The sequence below is a fragment of the Wasmannia auropunctata genome, unplaced genomic scaffold (assembly GCF_000956235.1).
Source record: "Wasmannia auropunctata unplaced genomic scaffold, wasmannia.A_1.0 LD336067.1, whole genome shotgun sequence".
Taxonomy (NCBI): Eukaryota; Metazoa; Arthropoda; class Insecta; order Hymenoptera; family Formicidae; genus Wasmannia; species Wasmannia auropunctata.
The window spans coordinates 374,702-397,553 of record NW_012026823.1 but is presented as its reverse complement, the minus strand read 5'-3'; the positions used below and the strand labels follow the sequence as shown (position 1 = coordinate 397,553).

The window sequence follows — 22,852 nt, the reverse complement described above, 5'->3', positions numbered from 1 at the left end:
CCCCCCCCCCCCCCTTTCCGTCGAGTGCCTTTCGCGTAACCACAAATTATCGGGAAAGCGTTGCGACGGACTTGCAGCGATTTCGAGAATCCGCATCGAATCGAAACTTTCGGGAAGGTCATAAATAAAGTAGACGACTCGAACGGGGGTGCTCCCACTCTGCGCTTAACCGCTTTATTATGCCGTAAATCAATTCGTTGGGGTGTCGGTCTGGTTGCGGAGGGGTAGTTTTATGTTATTCTCTGAGCGAGGATATTGAAGAGCTATTGAAAGAAAGAAGGCTGAAAAACCGCCTCAATTTCACAATCAGAGCTATAGTTCAGGAACGATATCGTAAAATGTTTTTACTTTCTTAATAATATGTGACATCTATCATTTATCTCATTATCTGTATTCCTAAATGTATTGGTTTTTTGATAATGCACATTTTTCAATTGTAAAACTAAATAAACCATTAATATATTTATCGTTTTTAATTATAAGTTTTAGCAACTTTCTGCTTTTATAAATTATATAATAATATAAGCAAGATAGGTAAACATACATGCAGTGAATAAATAGAAACATGTTCATAAAACACGTTCACTGCTATAAATTTTGAAGAAATTAAAAAATTTCCTCTCTTTCTAATTTATTATTTATTAAACATCTCTCTCTCTTTCTCTCTTTCACACACACACACACACACACACACACACACACACACACACACACACACACACACACACACACACACACACACACACACACACACACACGCGCGCGCGCGCGCGCGCGCGCAAATGTGTGATATGCACGATAAGCAAAAAAGCATTGAACGACACCGTTAAACTGCAGTTAAATATGGCATAACTTATATGTTACAAATCTAATATCATATCACAAGTCAAAATTTCATTTCTTGAAAATATTTGCACAATGCTCAATTTCTATTAACTGTTTCAATCGTGAGAATTGTGGTAGATTGATTTTTGAACGGTAAAAAATTTATATTTACTTTCCCTTAACTATCCTTTATAATTTTCTTTTATTACAATACAATATATGCTATTAAATGCAATAGCATCAGTTAGAATTACAATCTGTACAGAAATACTTTTGCATAATTTCAAACTTTCTCTCAAGAAACATGTATTCGAGGTATATTAAGAAGACTCTCAATCCTCTTTCTCTCTCTCTCTCTCTCTCTCTCTTTCTTTCCCTCTGTTACTCTTTCTCTCTCTTTCTTTTTGCCGGCTCCGTGGCCGACGCATTAGAGGGTGTCCTGGGCGTGAAGGTGTCCGTCATAATTTGCCACCCGGCGCATAATCCCCGTGACAAAGGCCGACAAAGTGACGGCTGTTACTTGGACCGGCAGCGCACCGTATACTAGCTGCAGGGAATCCGGTAGCAGGTAAAACGTTTAAAGATACCGTGCGCCGCAGTCAAAGAGATGAATCACGCCGTAGATAAATGGCCGCGATCTGAACGGCTTTTTACGGCGAGGCGAGGCGCGGCGCGGCGCGGCGCAGCGCACTCATGCGAGGTCCGGGTATTCGCGCATCCGTCGATATTTTATTATCGTTAGTGCACGTGATAAAGAGAAAGAAAGAACCTTTCGTCGTTCTTCTCGACAAAAATATTTTCTTCTTCGCGATTTTTATCGAAAAATTTCATTCAGAATGACTTAATATTTAAGAATAAAACAGAAAATTTACTTTTTCCTCCATTACTTCATATGCTATTTCATGAATGTAATTATGTTCTTATATACTACTTTAACTAAATATATATTCTTTTGTATGTACTTTAACTTATACATACTTAATAATTATTTACACTATTTTAAAAACCTTGATTTCCGAATAGTTAATTTCAAAGGTTTTGCAGAGAAATTTTACGAGACCCTTATCGATCGAAATGCATTGGATTTTAATTTAGATTACGTAATTAACCGCAAATACAATTGAAAAAATAACCCACTGAAAAATAATTATTGTTTTTATCTCTTTAAACAATATTTATTCGTTTATGTTTAATAATCTTCTTCGTTGCTGAATGAATTGAAAAAATTAATGAAAGGAATTTTATAATTGCATTTTATATAAATTTTCCTCTGCCATAGTACGTACATTATAATTTCATAAAATAAATGAGTTATTCAAAAACAGGTTTAATTATTGATGGATAATTAAAAACATTTCCCATCGGAATTATTTTCGATTTCGATTCTTGCAATACTAATAATACTCAATTTTGCAGCTCGATATCGAAGTGATTTTATTTCATTTTATGTTCTCATCCATTTCAAATATAAACAAAAATTTTCCTCAAAATTGATATGTATGTATATGTATATGCACAAATACATACACATGTATTTTGTATTTTTCCACAATTTAACAATGTATAGAACTGTAAATACATGGTTTATATATAACGTGTAGTTTTCTTTTCAATTTTCATCAAAACTGATATGTGGATTATTATATTAGTTAATTCTAATATATTTCTCGCGATATTTCTTTTACACAGAGTTATAAAAAATATTATATTATATATAAACAGAATATTAACAAATTTTCAATAATATTATTATGCATATATTACACAATTGCAAAATACTGCTTTAAATTAAAAAAAAAACTAACTGATATTCTGCACATATGATATTTATTGATATTTAATGTAAGTAGTTAAAATATGAAGTCCTTTCTATCGGTTTGAGACATATCTAGAGGCCATCGATTCCTTTTATCTTTTCGCATAAGTAAACGATCTCGAACTTTAGCATCGGAGCAGAAATGACGTTGAACGGCAATGCCCTGCTTTACGAGTTCGTCCTCCACAAAAGAAGCATTCGCTTCCGCGAGATTAAGGAGCTGGCTGATCCGCCTCCCCCGTCGCGAATTCATTTGTTCCACACCTGATTCTCTCTCGAGGTTGACTGACTCTCGTGGTTGGTGATGCGTGGCATTCCGCCGATGCGGCGTGCGCGAATGCACACGCATGGAATGATGGAGAAAGAAAGGGACAGAAAAAGAGAAAGAGAAAGAGAGAGAGAGAGAGAGAGGTGCAATTTATTCATACTTTGGGACATAGATTCCATAGATTCCCTCAGAGCATACAGGAATGCATTGATAGATGTATTTAAAGGTAATACTGAAAATGAGATATAAATATTTTAAATACGTAGTAATGAAATAATAATGAAGACTAAGTAAGATTATAATATATTACGCAAATACGTAAGTCCACACGCTCACACATACGTACATGAGTACAATTAAGTTAAATTTTCTTACAAATATCAATCGGTTAATATTTAAAATCATGTTTGCGTAATATGCTAATTCTAAATCTATATATATTTACATACATTTTACATGCAGCTTATATAAGTGCCTTTTTTCTGTATAGATATTTTTTCTGCACATCTTTTTTCACAGCTTATGAAACATAACGAATATCAATTTTATTTTATTCAATCGTGAAACGTAATTAAGATCCCAAATTTGGACAATATCAAATAGGTATGTCTTTCCTCTGATTAGTAGTAACATGTAATGTAGCTGCGAAAAAACGCGAGAAACGTAGAGAGAGAGAGAGAAAGAGAGAGAGATGTAGAGAGAAACAGAGAGGGATGCATATAAGGGAGACGAAAACAGGTTAAAAATAGCCAGAGAGCGGATCGCGGTCGGCATCTTTGAAAGAGGGCCGCGCGTCTTGCTGGCCGGCCCGAGAGTCGTTGATCGTTCGCATCGCGTTTCGTCGTCGTCTGGATGTTGATGATGATGGTGAGAGACCGTCTCGTTACCATTACGAGGGCCGTCCGGCCGGCTAACACGCACCGCAAACCACGCATTACCATAACCGCGCGGCGCGGCGCGCAGCGGGGTTGTTGCCGCGGCTCCTTCCTCGGGAGGAGTTGGCGAAAGTAAGCGTCAGCTTTCGACGCGCTCTCGCGACTTAACGAGCGCGGTTCCGCGAGCGCGCGGAGGGGACTGGCAGGGAGAAGTTTCTACGAGGGGGATGCTAGATTACATTTTCTCCGGATACCGTCCGAAACGGCGCGAAACGGGAGGGTTTCCACCCTCCCGCCTCCTGGGCAAACTTTTGCACGAAATTACACGAAATTTCAACGGTGTTGTTTCGTACGATGTTTTCAGCGATATTTGAAAAACCTTTGAACATGCCAAGATTTTATTAATTTATTAGAATCTCGAAAAAAAGATGGATTCATTATCGATCACGCTGTTCGTGTGCGTGAAATGTCATTTGGCCGTTTTATATGCCTTCAACGCGATTCATATTACAGCGAATTCATTAACTCAAAGGACAATTCTATAAAATTGATTTAATGATACGTTGTGTATAATGAAAGGCCGCCAGTTGCAGAATGAATATTCATTATTTTTCATTACCATCGATTTCATCAACTGGTCGCTTGTAATAGAGGATAATGTAGCATGCAAATTCAACGTTAAATTAAAAAACGTGCGCGCCGATATATCTGCCAACTACATAAATATATGTCTCTCTGGAGAACAAAGCCCGTGCGTGATCTATTTCCGTTATTGTGTTCAAGTAGCTTATCACATACCAATACAATGAAACAACTATGATTCTCATTCCGTGAACTCGAAGATAAAAGGAACCGGTACGTGTTTTATGCTTATGCATATTACATTTTATTCCTTCCTCTGCCACGGATCACAGATCAATTACACCTTGGATACCTGGGCGCAAGGTATCGATATCAAACTCTCAAAGGAAATCATCTTTTGCTTCCTTGTATTTGGACGAATATTGGTACACAAGCGCGTCTTTTAGCATGGAAATTGTCATCGTATTTTCTTTCTTGGATTTTTCTCTCGCCACTCTTACAATAATATCGTTCGTGAGCTATCACGAGGGGAAAAGGGAGGGGGATATCGGCTCGGTATCTTTCGCTCGAATGACGGCGCATTTGAAATCTCCTACGGCCTTTTTCTTTTTCTCGTGCCGCTTACGTCGATAGATCACTCCTTCTCTAACGGGGAAGTGTCGGGACGAAGGCGAGATATATGTACGTTTGTTTCCAGTAATTGAGTTGTCCACGGGGATGGATGTCGGACGGACTTTACTATTCTTCGGCTTGGTTTCGACACAGCTGCGCGCCGATCAGGTAATTTTCGGTCAAAGGACAAGGTATACGTGACATTTTCTGTATCCTTGCGATTACTTTTATATACAACGTGCATATTTACTTGGGACTGAATACCTCTCTTTCTTGTATATATATTTGCTTTATACGATCTTGCAAAAAATTCGTGGGAAATATATGAAAGAAAAGCAGGACTTTCTTTTGACATTTTACAAAAGCATTCTTCAGAATAGGATTTGTACCAACAATAATAACTGAGGTCTAACACTCTATACACTTTAGTCTACGGCAACATTATTTCTTATCTATATACATTAATTATAGATTGATTCTGAAACCAGCTACACTCTGTGTGACTCCACACTTGATATCAAAATATCCCAAGGTAAATACTTCATCTGTATCCTATAGGTGATTCGATAATCAACATGTCTAGGAGCGAGCAAATGTTTGCATATATACCTACTAAGACTAAATCCAGTAATTAACATAACATCCCGCAATAATCAGCGATGGTAAACATATATCACTTTTATTTAGATCAGGATATCCGTAAAAAGGAGGGGTGGGGAGGGGGGTAGAGCGGTATAGGAAAAGACCTGAAAAAAATCGGCGTAAATATCTGCCGTAATTTACGTCGGTAGGCCCGAAAGAAAGAAAAAGGAGACAACGGACAAGGGAGAAAGAGAGGAAGGAAGAAAGCGGGAGATAGGCGTACATAAAAGGGTAAAGGGAAGGAAGAGACGAGGAAGGAAGAGAGAGCAGGTGGCAAGATAGGGTATATACGCGAGTGGATTAAGGCAGAGGAGCGGCGAGTCAAAGAGATTTTCTCCCTGGCTCGTCTCGGCAGGGGCCCCTCGTCCTAACAAGGGCTGAAATATGACTGCCTTGCCCTGCCGCGCCTTCGCTTGCTCGCTTGCTTGCTTGCTCGCTCGCTTGCCCGCTTGGCTCGGCTTCGCTGCGCCGCGCTGCGCCGCGCCGCGCCGTGCCGCTCCGCTCCGCGCCGCACCGCATCGTGCAGCGCGCCTTCCCGAACGCCGTACGAAGGAAAAGTGAAGGAGATATCTGCTGGCAACTAATTTATCGGTTGGCCTGCTTGTGCCGGCGACCCGCGGGATCAATGCACTTCCCCGGCGTCGGGTTCATAAACTAGCTCTAACATAGGTCGCGATTCCCGTCGGTGCTAATTATCTGCGCGATGAGGAAACCCGAGGAAATATAGTGAACATGGCCGGAACTAAAGGAATTAGCCCAAAAAGAATTGTCGATTTGATATTGATTACCGTTGTGATACTTCAACACGAAGTTTAGACAAATAAATAATCTTTTTTACGGATGTTACTTCTTTAAACTATGTAGAGACAATGCAGAGAAGTTTGCCCCAATAAAAATATAGGTACTTGGCTTAATTAAATTATACAAGAACAAAAATTAATAGCAAATTGATCTTCAATCTTATATGTGCAAGTAGATAATAAAACTTTGTTTTATATCTAAATTCAAATAAGTTTCAGACAGAATTTTAATACAAAGCATAATTGTGAGATATTAAATTGTCAAATTAATGAAGTTGGAAATTAAGAAAGACAGACTATCAATTAATATTGCATTGTCGATATATTTGCGACTCTTACAATTAATTTTATAACTAAAGGCTCAGGATATACTTGGTAAAAATCAAGCAAAAAAAATGATGCTACACGGAAAGAATGATTTTGTTGAAAGGTCTAAAAATTTTGCTAAAAACAGATTTGAAAATAATTTTTTGTTGAATCATCAAAAGAATTTGTTGGAATGTTAAAACTAATAAGTATTGCTATAATACGTTTTGAAATTCTAGCAATTATTCTGACTTTCGCACAAAATTATTTTGATAATTGAACAAAAATTATTTTTAGATCTGGATTCAGCAAAATTGTTCTTTCCGTGTATAAATACGCATAGATGTATATATGTATATGTCCGTGATTATGACGTGTAATAATAATGTAAGCGTAATATAATATAACTTGAGTAGTTCTGGTTCAGTTCAAAATGTGTATAATGTATAACAATTGCAACTGTATGGATACGCGACTGCGAATTGCAATCAGAGATTGTATTTTCTCGAAACGGATGATGTAGAAAGTTTAGCAAACTAGCCTCCATATTACTCACGCGCGTCCATGTATTCAAATCTACGTTTCTGCAGATGTATTTGAAGCGGAACTACACAACCGTCGAATAACACGGTTGAATCATTACGACTACAGACATCCGGCGCCGCAAGGAAAACTTTTAGATTCGGATTACTTAAGGAAAATAACGAACAGACTCGCGGAAAATCCTGTAATTTTCTTTTATGTCGCGCCCTTTTTTACCGTACTAAGTACAATGAATTGTATGTTTTTGTATGAAATAACCGCTGTCGTGTTAATGACTCTTCTAGCAAAATATTTTAGTTTCAAGCCGCCAGTAGTTTGGTCTTACTTTCCAGTGTGTATTCTCTTTACATTTATACGCGAATTATATTTTATATTATTTTAACATTTAAAGAGAATACACGATACTATACAATATATACATATCTCGATAAAAATGTAATTTTTGCAAAAATAATTTCATTTTTATAAGATTGATAATAATTTAAATACTTATTATACATATATGTATATATTACCAATACTATAGATCATATTGACAAAAAAAGAACATGTTGAAGTCCGCATATCCCATATTTATATATCTAAAGTGTAGCTCTCTTGAACGTGATACCGCAGCGGGACTGTCAACGTGATTATCGATGCGAGTGCGGAACCACAATTTACAATTGTAAGGTGCGTATTTTCTGGTGGAGATTGATAGGAAGAGGGAAGAGAAAGAAGAGACTCTCTGTTAGATCGGCGTGGCGCACCGCGAACAAAGTATCCGCGCGCCAACCGTGACTGCGGCGCGGCGGTTGCACGGTGGTCGCTGCGCGGCTCCGTGCAGCGGTTGCGGCCGCAGCGACGGCGGCAGCGGCACGGCGGCGGCGGCGGCGGCGGCGGTGGTGACGGCGATAGCAGTGACGGTGACGTCGGTGGTAATGATGATAGTGGTAGTGTGGCGATGGTGATGGTGACGGCGGTGGTGGTGTTGGAAGTGGTGGTGGTGGTAGCGGCGGCGCGATGGTGATGGTAGCGGTGGTCCATCGGAGTAAATATATTGGATGGCGGTAGGATTGGTGGCGGTGTCTTCCGCTCTCTACTTGAGCCGCGTGCCCGCTCGCTCGTTCACGCCCGAGGTGCGCCTTTGATGTGCCGCCTACACCGCGTTCTTGCTAACTCTTTCTCTCTCTCTCTCTCTCTTTCTCTCGCCGGGCCTCCATCGTAACTCGCGCGCCGCGGCGGAACCGGGAGATTGCGTTTTTCCTCCCACCGACACTCGCGGCGGCGCGGCTGCAAAAAGTTGCTCTTCCGGAAAAATCTCGGGCCATTCCTCAGAGAGCCATTCGTAGAGCCGCGCCGCTCCGCGGCGACGAACTTTGACCTTGATTCGCCTGAAGGATCGGGGAGGAAGCGAGAAACGCGAAGGTGCGAGAGACGGAACATCGATTATGGCCGCTCGTTTCGAGGGGCTCGGCCGCGCGCGCTGAAAATGGCGTTTTTGCACGCGCGAGAGAGACCATCTGCCCTCCCCCTCCTCCTCCCCATCCTCCCGATATTAGGGCGGCTTCTTTGCCAACGAGGAAAGAGATCGCGCGCAGTGGTTCTAAGTGTTACCTGTCGTCATATTGATGTCGCGTTCGAATAAATTATATTTTCTCTTTAAAAAAAAAAAAAAAAAACAATTCTGAAGAATCAGAGGTTCGTAGTATTTAGCAAAATTACTACTACTAATTGTAAGCTATACAACAAAAGTATGTACATTAAGCATTTTTGTCTACAAATTAAATAAACTTTCGTCGTTTACTAATACACGTTAATTAATTGAGAACTATTTTTCTCAAAATAGTGCATATTAAAAGTAACTAAATTATAAATAATTTAGAAGCAACAAGTTTGATTACCTACTTATGATTGATTAGCATGTCTTAGTATCGTTATTTTCTAAAAATTTCTTAGAAAGGATATTCGAAAAGATATATGAAATACGACAGCTAAGACTGATCCAAAACTGAACAGTCGTCTCGGCGCGCTCCAAGAAATCGGACTCTGGCTGATATCAAACGAGTTAGGCAAGATCGGACATAACGGCGCGGTAGCGGGCGCGTAGGTAGGCAATGATTTTACGGGAGCTTATTTCGAAGATCCTTACTCTCTCTTTCTCTCTCTCTCTCTCCTTTCTTTCCTTCTCGCAGGGCACACTCCGTGCCGCCGTGCGCTTCGGAGGATCCACTTCTTCTTCTTCTTCTTCTCCTTCGTCGTCTTCTTCTTCTCTTCTTCGTATTCATCTCGCGGCTGCTTCCTCGGCGGGAGATTCTTCACGTGTGCCCGATCCGGACTTGTGCGTATTACAGGTATACGCTCTTTCCGGAAGCCTTCTCTCTGCGAACTTCGGCGCACATCAAAGGTTCCATCCGACCGCCGCCAATCCGCGACGCCGTACAAATCGATAATACGATTCGTAGCTGCCCCGTAACGAGATTCGTCTCTCGGCGATCCTCTTCCCACCCGAGGCTATCGAGACACAGAGCGCCGAGATATCGGGAGGATTCGTAACGACCGAGAGGAGCGGGCTTTACGGCGACGACGCCGCGATCCGCCGCGTTTTCTCGGGCCGTAAATGGGAAATTGCCTTCGCGTGTTCGCGGCCGCTCATTTCGATTGCTAATTAGACCCACCAGGATATGAATCTTGCTCATAAGCTTACAGCGTGAAGCTCATCGTCAATGTTATATATCGTTATTCGATTTGTGATTCTCGTTTACCGCACTGTATTTTTATGAATTCCATCCTTTCGATTTTTATATCTTCCAATTTCGATTCATATATTTTACGAATAAGATTATGGCTTTTGAAGTCTAATATCCGTTTCTACCTCAATGTAGATTAACTTTAATCTCGGTTTAATTTACTTTTATCTTTTTTTTAGTCTTAGAATTAAAAGAAGATAAAAAGTAAATTAAACCGAGATTAAAAGATAATCTATTATACATTGATAAATTGGAATGATTCTCTTTGGTAGATTTCTATATCAAAGATATTCTTAAGCAAAGAGATATTAAGGGAAACATGGCTTGTATGATTGTAATTGTGTAAATTAAAAAAAATCTAACTTTTTTCTAAATATAAGATATAACACATGTACGTCAAATAACACAATTTCAAAATTCCCATGCTCACCAGTAAGTTAATTTTTTCTGAAGTTAAAGAAAATGCAAACCTAAAGAGAATAGTAGATTACCATTACTAATCCTTTGAAAAATTGTAAAATGTGAGATCATAATTATTGAAGAACACTTCTGTTGAATATATTAAATTCTTGTTGAATATGTATATTAAATTTATTTGAATAATTTGAATAATGCATTTAAATACAATATAAATTGTTGTTATTTAACATTATCAGAAGGAAATTGTATTTGGCATCTCTAAATATATGTTAATATGGCTAATATACACCTATTAGAAGCTTTTTCGAACATGCTGCTTAGACGACGCAATGAACTTCTTCGAACTGCTGAAAAGCAGGATTGTTCTCTTTATCAGAGTACATTGATATAAATTGAAATAAATAAATAAATAAAATATACTCTACTCTCTGTATATCAATCACGATGTGTTTTCGAATTAGACAGTTCTCGCAGCTGCAAATTTTGCATCAACTCCGTATAATCGGCCTATGTATGTTCGGCCGAAACGTTAATCCGGAAATTAATCCAACAGCCAGCCCGTGAAAAACATCACGACGTGCGCAACCTACAGTCCGTTCGCTAATACAATCCACGAATACAATCCTGCAAAATCACGGAACAATCGATCGCGTCCCCGATCGATCAACTGGGACAGCCGGTCGCGCCGCGCCGCGACAGCCGCGAGGCCGAATCTCGAGGTCGGACCTCAACAAATTTGCGATCGGTTAGCGGGGGCACGCGTATTTGTTTAGGTGCCTTCCCGGGGCCTTTTCCCTTTCCTTCGCCGAAACCCCAGACCTCTCCTCACCCCGTACGAGAGTTGCGCCCTTTCTCTCCGTGCGAGTCTCTCGTTCCCTCTCGCAACCCGTTCTTTCCTTCCTTCTTCCTCACCGCCTTCTCTCGCTCCCCTCCTCCGCCCTTTCTCGTTCCACCGCCGTATATATATCTATGTATATCGGCCTGAAGCGACGCACCCGCGCGCGCAGTCGGTTCACCGTACGGTGGACCATGAAACGTTTGATCTCACCGCCAAGCCAGATCGGCAAAAGGCCTTTTTCTGCGGGCTCGAGGAAGACTGAGAGTGAGAGAAAGAGAGAGAAAAAGATAGGAGGAGAGAGGGGGGGGGAGGGAGAGGCAGCTCGAAGCCGGCCTCAAAGACTTGACTGATGACTTGCGGCCACAACGCGGGTAGAGGAGGCAGCCGCTAAGGCTAAGCCCGTCGGGCGTTACGACCTCGTGGAAGATCGGCGGCCGTCCGAGAGCCGTCGGCCTGGATATCCGCGTCGGGTTTACCGGTCCCCGTCGATTTCTCGGCGCGACGCGTGCCCACTCGTGTGTCCACGCTCGCGGGCCCCTGCGGGACGCACGCCAACCCACGGCCATGGTGATTCGTCGTCGCCCCTTTGATCGTTGGGCCGCGATGCCGACCGCCGCGCCGCGCCGTCGTCTTGCTTTCCCTCACGGGCACGGAAAGCCTCGCCGCACGTTTTTTGGAAATATTAAATTTGGATCTCCTTTCTGGACGAGGCCAACCGTCAAGCGTGCCGGAGAAAATTATACTTTGATATTTGTTTTTTCTCGAATCGGTTTTTGGTACGAAGATACGCACACACGGAACGAAGGAGAGAATTGTTTACTATCTGTATGTTCGAAAAGTGTCTGTACAGTTGTATGCTCGACTATACTGCTCTTGCGCATACAGGGACCAAAATATTTCAAAAATATTTAAAGGAATATAAAAGAAAAAAAGTGCACGCAAAATCTTGTGATATATCTACATATCTCATTACAAAAATTTATTAGATTAAAATTTTGATTTAATAAGCACAAGAATAATCAGGAGACGCGGTAGCGTCTCCCACCAAGTTCCATTGTCTAAATATGGTTAGAAAAATATCTTGATTTTACTCGGATTAATCGGAAAAAAAAATAGTTGTACTTTTCTCGTCAAAACGCAAACAATAAAATTCGTGATCACACAGGTGCGACAAGTACCAATACGTGCAAATACGTCGTCACGTTCAGCAAATACGATCTGATAATGTAACGATAATACTCGCGAACGCGAAACGAGTTCTGCCACCGCGCGGATGACCCCGCGATCAAAGACAGCACGGGGGTATTCTCGTAGAGCTAGAGATGGGAGGAGAAAGGAGGGACGAGAGAAGGAAGAGTATCGAAGACACTGTCAGGTCTGCGTCGGCCGCCTGAGCTCTGGGGTATACGAGGAAGAGGAGCGTTGTTCTCGGGCTGGCCATTCGGAGGGGATGGCTCGGAGAGGAGAGGAACTGTCGGCTCCTTTGAAGTCGGTCGGTACCGTGTGTAATTAGGCCGCCGCTCCCCACCCCGCCCTCGGCCTCTGATCTCGCCGCGCTGTGTCGCTAATTGCTCACCGCCTCACGGCAGAAACATCGTCGCCATCCTCGTCGTCGTCGTCGTCGTCGTCGTTATCGTCGTCGTCGTCGTCGTCGTCGTCGTCGTCATCTTCGTCGTCGTCATCGTCGTCGTCGTCGTCGCCGTCGTCGTCGTCGTCGCCGTCGCCGTCGCCGTCGCCGTCGTCATCGCCGTCGTCGTCGTCATCAGCGTCTTGATCGTCTTCGTCGGTCTCGTGTCAGCGTCCAAGTCCAAGAGCTCAAGCTCAAGCCCGTCGTCATCGTCGTTACTTCGATATCTTGAGCAACGCGAACTAGACAGCCTCTCCTTATGAAAGGACGACATCCAGTCGTTAACGCTGGATTACTCCGTCGTGGAGCACGAATTTCATCTTGATCTCTTTCCGATCTTATTTTCTTGCAAAAAAGAAAGAAACGTCCAAAGAATTGGAGATCCTGATAGATATGACGTTACAGACTTTGTACTTCTTGTTCAGAGCTGAGTGATAAAATCGTAAAATTTTTAGCTTATCATATATAAACACTGAGAAAAATGTCCAATGGTTTTGATTGGAAATAACCGTTTAAGTCCTTTTCCGATTATTTTTCGATCGGTGAACGGATCGAATATAAAATAATAATTTCCTTTATCCGATAAAATGTGAACGGGAAATAAGCCGCCATATGCTTATTCGGTAAAATTTCGTAGGCTAAATGGACAACTAGACCGGATATTATACTTGAACGGGATATTTTATCCGAATCAATTGTAATGTCCGATTTAGTTGTCGGTTTATTCTATGAAATTCTCAAGTCAAATGTGAAATAACCGATCAGGAAAGCCCGTTTTTCTCACAACCAGTGCTGTTATCAGTCTTTTACTTGAGTTCGAGGGAGGTGAACGTGTTCCGTTTCGGCTTGAATATTGCATTATTTTAACTCGACGACGAAACCTGCCCAGTGTCTTATCCGTGCATTGTAAGTTTGGCCAAGTTTATCTCTACTTAAGGGCACCAAGGGCATTATAGAAAAAAAGAAGAAGAAAGTGATCGATATATTTCCGACAAACTAGTGATCGGATATTTCTCTTGACATTCCGCTCAATATATTTTCGATGAACTAGTGATCGGATTTTTGACGCGACCAAGTTGATCGTAAATATCCCGTTTGTTACTTTTTAAAAGGATAATCCGATCTTTTTGAACGGAAAAAGTTTGGCAATTTTTCTCAGTGAATCAATTATTTTTTTCATTAATAAGTTTCATTTTCTAATGGCATTTTACCACAACTGTAACATGTAGCTCAAATCTGAATTCTTTAGCAGTTTACAATAGAAACTTAAAGTAAGCCAACTGCAATATAATATCTTATATGTATATCGCAGATAAGAGTCAATATAAATTCGTATTAACATAGATTGGATCATCGCCACACATACAATAATCTGCTAATAGACGATCAATCTGGAGAGTCCTCTCCTCGTTCATCTGAGAATCGTGGTGGGAATCATAATGGTTTTAGCCATTATTTAATGTACCTTTAATAGGGCTTTTATTCGCGCAAAGAGGAGGAAGGATATAGAATGGGATAGGACTGTTCGTGATGTAAATATACTTTTGCCTTCGTGGTCTTCAAGATTAAATTGCCCGCTGCTCTTTAATCCAAGTCGCAATTATCCTCATCCGTGTCCACATCGCCGTCGTTATTCATCTCCTGTAATGTAGATGTTCTTAAGTAGATGCGCGTATAATCGCCTTCTTGAGTACACAACTCTCCGTCTACTCTCGGTAATTGCTGCCGCTGCTAATTGCCACGCTGTGTTATGACAGCGATTCACCAGTCCATTCGAGACCTCATTTCATATGAAACGTATCTTTCCGGCGAGTAAAATATCATTAATAATGATTTATACGTAGAATCTCCTTTACGGTGTCAACGCGGCCAACCACGTTAGGTAGTGCCCAAGATGTGCCCGGCATTTTCCCATGTCGCTTGTAACGGCCTTGTTGTTCGGCGAAAGCCCTGTATCTTGGTCTGCTTATATAAACCACTGTCCACCTAGTTTAACGAAGTCATGTTTGCTATGTAATTGTTATTCCCACGATGCCGTTGTTGCTTGCAGCGTATCACACATCCGGGTAGAATAGAACATCCGACGTGCTATTTCAATGTCATAACAGTTAACAGCATTAATTCTAATTATTACGTTAATTGTATCAATTATTATGTTAATTCTAATATTTTTTAAATTTTGATATTATAATATCTACACAGAATGGTCTTTCCTATAACACACTCTAGGAATATTCATGACTTGAAAATATCATTTTCGGTCATATTCGTGTTATTCTGTTATATTTCTTAAAATTATTCTCGCCACGCGCATTACTGGAAAGGAAAATCCATATCAAGATAAAAAGGAAGTATCATCGCTCTTTGAGGTAATTAATCAACGTCTCGTACGTGTACGACGCATAGAAAGCAGTTTATCAATTTCGCCACGGCTGACGACGATTTCGTCGTGTTGGTCGCTCCGCGCGTTCAGATTCTCTTAAATACTACAAAGTGAATAGATCCCTCTCGCGACTTGAGGTAACAACGCCCGTCTACTACTAATTGCTGCTTGCTGGCACAATGCTCCACTATCCGTCCAGCCGCGCGGGTCTCCGCCGCGCCGTTTCCGCACAGAAAGGCACGTAGTGGAACGAATCCGGACTGACATTACTCTCTAACGGGGCATTGTTTCTGCCGGCTCGCCAGCGTTTTCGCCTCTAAGAAGTGCGCCCCTGTCCGCTATCGCGGCCCTCCTCCCGAAAGTCTCGACAGACCGGAAAACGTTGTAAAAGTTTTGCGGTAAATCGCAGCAATCTCGCCGCTCCCGTCGTTTCGTCGACAATAAGATTTTATCGTGTCGACACGTTTTCCGCGTGAAAAGCGTTTAACTAAATGACGGTAGAACGACTTACAGTTTTCCCCGTAGTCTATAACTTATTATTACGATCATTGATACCGCTCTCATTATGAAATTCTCGAATGGCCACTTCTTCCTTCGTTTGTAAAGGAGCTTAAAGGCAGGACATCAAGTCTTATCGCCGCCTTTCTTCTTTCGTCGTCTCCTCCACTTTCGTCCTTCGTATTCATGCCGTTGAAATGCATTATCATGAATATGCTCTATGAATATTTTAATTCCTGTCTTGCCCGTGTTATATATTTTAAATACAGCGGCTTAACCTGGAGTCTCTTATATTTTAATTACGCATGCGAGGCTTCTCGCTTAAGCGAACATAATGGTACATGTATGTATAAATATATCCAAGATAATTTTTCGAGATTTTATTCTTTAGCTGCCTTAAATGAAATTTATTATAAAATTAATTCAAAAATAAGATTTTATTAATTATTTATATCTTCAAAGTTTAATTTTCAATGGTATAGTTTTAGCTCTTATCAATTTGTCGTTGTCATGTTTTTCGATTGAAGAAAGTATCAATTTTTTTGTCTATAGAAAAAGTTACTTTTTCTATAGACAACATGAATTTATATCTATGTTTGGAGGAACTTTTCCCAAAACTCTCATCGTTTTTTTTTTCTTATACTTTTAGTGAAGATTACGCAAAACTTGGAGTGAAAATACGTTTTTTATGTTTTATTATTATTTATCTGTTTCCAAAACGCGCGCGTTCGCGAAGCGGCACGGGCGTTTATATTTTGGAGGCAATATCGAGCCGCGAGAGTACATTGGGAAAATAATCTCGAGTTGCTGGCGCGCAAAGGCAGCTCGGGCAGAGCAAAGGGCTAAAACGGGAAGAGGCGCGGTGGAGAAACGCCGGAGGAGACGGGATTCCGAATCGACGCGGACTATGCGTGGCGCGCGAGATCACAGAGACGGAATCCCGACGTAAACAGGCTTAAATTGTAATCTCGGGCTTTCGGCTCTCTCTCTCTCCCGACGGGATACTTGTTGCTCGTCTACTCTTTGATGTCCGGTCATGCGGCGCTCGAGAGATCAATATACGCTCATTAACGAGCGCGGCCGTTCGCGGTGCCAAAAGGACACGCATGCGAATATCACGCGGGTAACGTTAACCTTGGCAGCAGGTGGCATAGACGATCACCGCTGCAATTATCCACCCTGCTTTTTACGACCGACATATTTGCTTGCCACTGCCACGAGAACAACAAGGGACGCGTCATCTCGGTTTCGGAATCGCATCATTCCTGTTTCGGAGTCGCAGCACATATGTGACAACCGTAAATGTCTATCACGTTTTGAATAAATAGCTATATCGTACGTCAATTATTGTTCTTGTGGTAATCGCTTAAAACGATATGAATTATACAGTTTCGACAAGAAGACAAGAAATGGATAATACAATTGATCCTGGGATTATATTGCTATTAGAACTCTGAACTCTGATGAGAAAGAGAAAGAGTGTGTGTGTATTTTTGGAGGAATTTTTATATCTCTAAAAGTTACTAAAGTTATTAAAGTTACTAAAATAAATTACTAAAATTACAAAAATTTAAATTTTAGAAACTCAAAAATTACTTAATGTTTCTTTATATTAATTATCATTAATACTTTACATGTTGTATCCTACAGTTGAAAATAATCTGAAACTGTATGTAAAAATCACATATATTATTTGATTTCTTTAATTAAAGAATAGAAGTAATTTCTGTTATAATTATTTAATAAAAATATGAAGTAAATGAAATATTCTGAATGTAAATAGGATAACAATAAATATTGGAACAATGTAATGTTTTAGTCGAACAATTTTTGAATGAGTGAATACGTGAAAAGTTATAACTGCAGAAATTGAGAGAAAGAGAAGAACAAATTATGTTTTATTTATATCGATTGTTATACGCTTTTGCCATTTACATTTATAGTTCACGCGGAAAAACATTTTGCACGTTCTCTCTCCGAAGCTCTCGTTCGGAGCTTCCGTTTTTTGGGTTATTGTAATCGCTGTTTGGAAAAAATATAGCTCCGTGTAAACCATGCCCTTTCAATTTTGAAGTTTGTACAAGGGCGCAGCTGGTGGATCGAGTGGATATATCCCTCGCGAAATTTTCAACAATTTCGGGAATTATCCTCATCGTTCAGTTATCGCAAAAACGCGGATCGGAGACGCGACGATAATATCGCGCGCGAATAAATTTATTTTCCCTTTTTAATTTTCCGCTGCCATATCCCCTTAATACGTGCCGCGAACGGCTGTCGACGACAGACGACGATAAATTTGCGGGAGAGAATCGCACGCGATTCGCGGGAGCTCGCGGTTTATCGCGTGCGCGGCTAGCTGCCGCAGTGATTTATCACGTGCGTCCTCGCGCGAATTCTATGCGCCAGATCAAGCGCATCCTAGACGGCCGTCCAGGAAGTCGCCCGATGACGTAGAGCTCGCGCACGAAACAGCCTCTCAACCTAATGAGACTCAATCGACATCGTAATTAACGACATTGCTTGTGTCGATATTTACGCCGAGGCCATAATATTATGTAACAACTATGATTAAATTAAATTTAATTGTTCATTAAAATTAATATTTTAATTGTCAATTTTAATTAGCTAATTTAAATATATTAATTGATCTAAATTATTTTAAATCTATTATACATTTTGCATTGCCTTTTGGAATCTTTCGTCCGAAATGATCGATCGATCGCATCGCGCGTTAAACGTTACGTGCTCTAGACTTTTTTTTAGTTTTACTCATCTAATGAAGATAGATATGTGAAGATTTAACGCAGTTTTGTTACAATTATACGATCGCATTACGTGGTCTTAATTGTGCATGAATAATGGCTTTGGATTAATTGCTTTAATTATTTCGCCTGACATTTTTGTATCGTCCGCGATATAGATCCGCATAACTCATTACGGAAACGTTGTTAATGCGGATAATATTTATTGTATTTTTCGCGTTTCCGTGACGCGCAAAAGAGGTGTTATGTTTTGACGTGCGAAGAGCATTAAAAATATCAAAGTGAACGCTATGGTGGAGAATTGCCGTGTGTGTATATATGTGTGAGAGAAAGAGAGAAAGAGAGAGAGAGAGAGAGAGAGCAAAAGCTTGCGAAATCGTGATAAAGAAAGATTTCGAGGGCGGCGGCAGCGGAGGTTAAATAACCCCTCGGAGAATTCGCGACCGATGCGGGAGTTTCGTGGCAGGCGGGTGTGTTCAAAGGCTTTCGTTAAATCGTACTTAAAAGTTAAAGGCCACTGTATACGCTTGAGATGCCTAGTCGCACACGACTGTTGTCGGAGGGGGGGGGGGAGAGAGAGAAGGAAACTTTCGTGGTGTGGAGGGGCGACGGGTGAGAAACGCGCGGCGGGTACCCGTGAAAGCAGAACTTCCAGATGATCAAAGAGCGTTAAAAGAGGATTGGGATGCCTCGGCCGCTACTCGTCTTACGACGTGCCCGTGTGTATGCGCGTGCGTGTATATGTGGTAAGAAGGAATTAATACACAGGACATTCGCCCCTGTTGTTGATGATGATGACGCATGCGATAGCCTCCCTCTTTATTTGACCCACGGATATAAACTCTGGATTTATGTATATATATATGTTTTTTATTATTATTATTTATTACTGTCTGTATGTTTTTTATATGTTATGGCGCTTTATTAATTTTATTTATTGTTTTTATTCAGATTTGGCTTTATTTATTTTCGCACAAATTGGCCGAGTAGCTTCAATTATTTTATTTGCTTGGTGCATGTTTAATAGTTGGTTAAAGTTATATAATGTGTAAAATATATTAAAATAATATAGGACAAAAAATCGTGTGACAATTGTAAAGTAAAAAGTAATTATAAATTCTTGTATAAAAAATATATGTATATTAATTATGTAATTACTTATATATAATTATCATTGTTGCTACATATAATAATAATAAGCTATTTATTGATTTATGCATATAAGTTTTGATATACAGATTTTTGCGAAAATTTACAAGTTACTCATAATTTCATATTTTTATTCAACAAGATTTTATACTTAATATTCTTAAAATTTATTTAAAAAATCAAGTGAAGTTATCACACAGAATCGTGATATATGCTCGTGTAAATAAATTCGACTCACCTGCAACGCCGTCTTCATCTTGATACACTCTCGTATACTAGTAGTACAGCTGCTATTCACGTGACAAATCTTCGTATCTTCATTCACACGCAACCATTGCAGTTTATGTTCGATCACCTTCAATCCATGCGCATGCAACAGCGCGAATCTATCCTCACGCGGATCATTTTAGTCTTATCAAAGAATCACAACAGCACTATGATTTTCTGTCGATCCATTCGTACTCGGTTGATGCGAAATTCACGGAGAAATATTCTATATTTCTCTGATTGAAACGTCCGCGCGACGACAATCTGACGATGCGATTAATATCTAAGCGGGGGTTGAAGGTATCACGAGAGAGAGTCACGTGGTGCGTCACGCATTTGGGTGCGCGTGCACTAATTTCGCTCTCTTCCTCAGCGTCCGGCTTGACGGTTCGGAGCGCACTGCCGTCACTTTTCGCTTCGACCGCTTCCTTTTCTTCTTCTCTCCTTCCTCGCTCCTTCCGCCAATGCACCCTTCTTCTGCCAAAGGCACGAGGGGCCGAGTACGCGCACGTGCCGGGCACGATCGACAAAGTAACAGCGACTGACACTTCCTCTTCTTCTCGCCCGATTTTTCTTCCTCTCCTCCTCGTCCACCCCCCTCCGGCGCCCGTTCACCCGTTTCGAATTTCAATGCACCCCTTCGAATTCGCGATGCTTACGCAAGTTTACGCTTAGGAATTTTAGACTGCAGCGCTCATTATTGATTTGGAGAAATTTTTTTTCAGCTTAAGGAAGAGTCTCAGTAGGAGAATTCGAGCGTAATTGGAGTAAGACGATTAATTGAGAGGTATAGATGAGCACGCTTTCACGTGATCTTGCAATACGAGAGATCGTGTAGTACAGCTGCGCCTTGCTCCTTGTGCTATCAGAGTCGGGAACCGACTGACAATCGGGCCAGCACAAACCGTGCGAAGTAACCAGTAAGAGCACACCGGTGTGAGAGGGGTAGGGAAGAGCAAGAAAGAGAGAGCCAGAAAGAGAACGAGGGAGACAGAGAGCGAGACGGAGGCAAGTCTCGAGGGTGGTGGAGAGAAGCGTGGTTCTCACTATCACGGGCAGGGTTGTTTTGACTGCGACGAGGTCGCGCGAAGATCACGGACGCTTCGGTATCGATTCGGTCAGGTGCCTCCTTTAGATTGTGCGATTTTGTTATTTCAGCCGTGAATACGTTTCTTGTTTGACATGATTTGTGCAGAAAAAATGATACATAGATCAATATACGTCTCTTTGAAATTTTCCACCGATGGCATAGTTTTAATTAAAATTTTAATTAATCTCAAAACATGCTAAAAACATACGCATTTGATTCTTTATTGTTTAACTTTACAATATTTGAATTCAATAAATCTTTGTAATTAATATACAATTGATTATGTAACGCGATATTATAATTTTAATTACTAAAATTATTGATTCGATTATATTACACGCATTCCTTAATTAATATTAAACCGTGAAGAGATAACAACAATATGATAAAAAATATTCCGAGAAATATTCCAATATATTTGACATACCGACATACGTTTTCAATGATAAAAAGTTAATATCTATGATTAAATTATTAAAAATGATATCGAATATTTGTAATTAATGAACAAATTACATAATTCGACTAGCAAAATTATCCACATTGTTTCCTATTTCATGAAAATGAATATCGAGCATGAAGCACGGCGTAATATCAGCTCTTTCATCATTATACGTACACATAAGGAAGACCGATAAATGCTTTATGTAAATGAGAGTTCATTTGATGCGGTTTATGATTTCTGGATTTCTATTAATAAAACGTAATTAGATTTCAATATTTGATTTTTGCTTGATAGCTCGATTTGATTGAGATAATTACGATCGATAATGAGCTCGATGATACCGCGATATCTTATTTTCCGAGCACGCACTTTGCATAGAATCTTGAATTAATTTGCGATTCATTCATTGTTACAGCGTCAGAGAAATTATTATATACGATATTGTTGGTATCGCGTTGCGCAATATCGCATAATGTTTGCACTCAATATTACAGAGGAAAATTGCTAAACTGTGGTATACCGTTGGAGACACTTTTTTGTATAATTGCGGTTTAAATGTTTTTATAGTTTATTTTATCGTACATTGAACATGGATATTCAATTAATAAATAGCATGCTGGCTATTGAATATATAGTTCATACGCATTTGTCGATTTTTTCATCCTCGCTTCTCCCGCTAATTGAAGCTTAAATTTACAATTTCATTCGGTGCGAACACACCACAATTCACAGTATTGAAGGAGCATATCGGGCGACTAGTCAATTTATTTTCTATATTCAGTATAAAGCGTGGGAATTCTGATATTTCATTATAAATGTATTACTGCGATAAATAATAGATTAACAATGCTGCATTACTGTGTATAATAAATAAGAAAATAACAATGCTGCATTATTTTTCAAATACTTTAATTTTTGCAAAAATTGATATACCAAAAAGTTTTGGTATGTTTTTTTCGAATCGATGGCCCGTTATTTATTAAGCATCAGATGATATGAATATATGATTGTCTTTTTACAATTTTATTAAAAATATTTGCTTATATACATATATGTAGTATACTAAAATTAAAGAAATGTTCGCTCTAACAATAAGTAACATATTTTCCACGCACGGAAAGAACGATTTTGTTGAACGATCTAAAAATTTTGCTGAAAACAGATCTAAAAATAATTTTTTATTGAATCATCAAAATAATTTGTTGGAATGTTAAACCTGATAAGTATTACTATAAAACATTTTGATATTCTAGCAATCATTTTTACTTTCGCACAAAATATTATAATTTTGATTATTGAACAAAAATTATTTTCTGATCTGGATTCAGCAAAATTGTTCTTTCCGTGACTTATACACATCTCTGAGCGGGCTGGC

The 22,852-nt window shown here is 40.0% G+C and overlaps 1 protein-coding gene across 1 annotated transcript in view; it reads right to left on the bottom strand.

Moving 5' to 3' along the window:
- The window catches only part of LOC105450234 (protein notum homolog), a 28,333-nt gene extending 7,556 nt beyond the window's left edge, over nt 1–20,777 (bottom strand). The window contains exon 1 of the mRNA XM_011689980.1: nt 19,914–20,777. Coding sequence (XP_011688282.1) covers nt 19,914–19,931 — 18 coding nt within the window. The 5' untranslated portion in view covers nt 19,932–20,777. The remainder of the gene's footprint in view (nt 1–19,913) is intronic.
- Nucleotides 20,778–22,852: the final 2,075 nt, after the last annotated feature.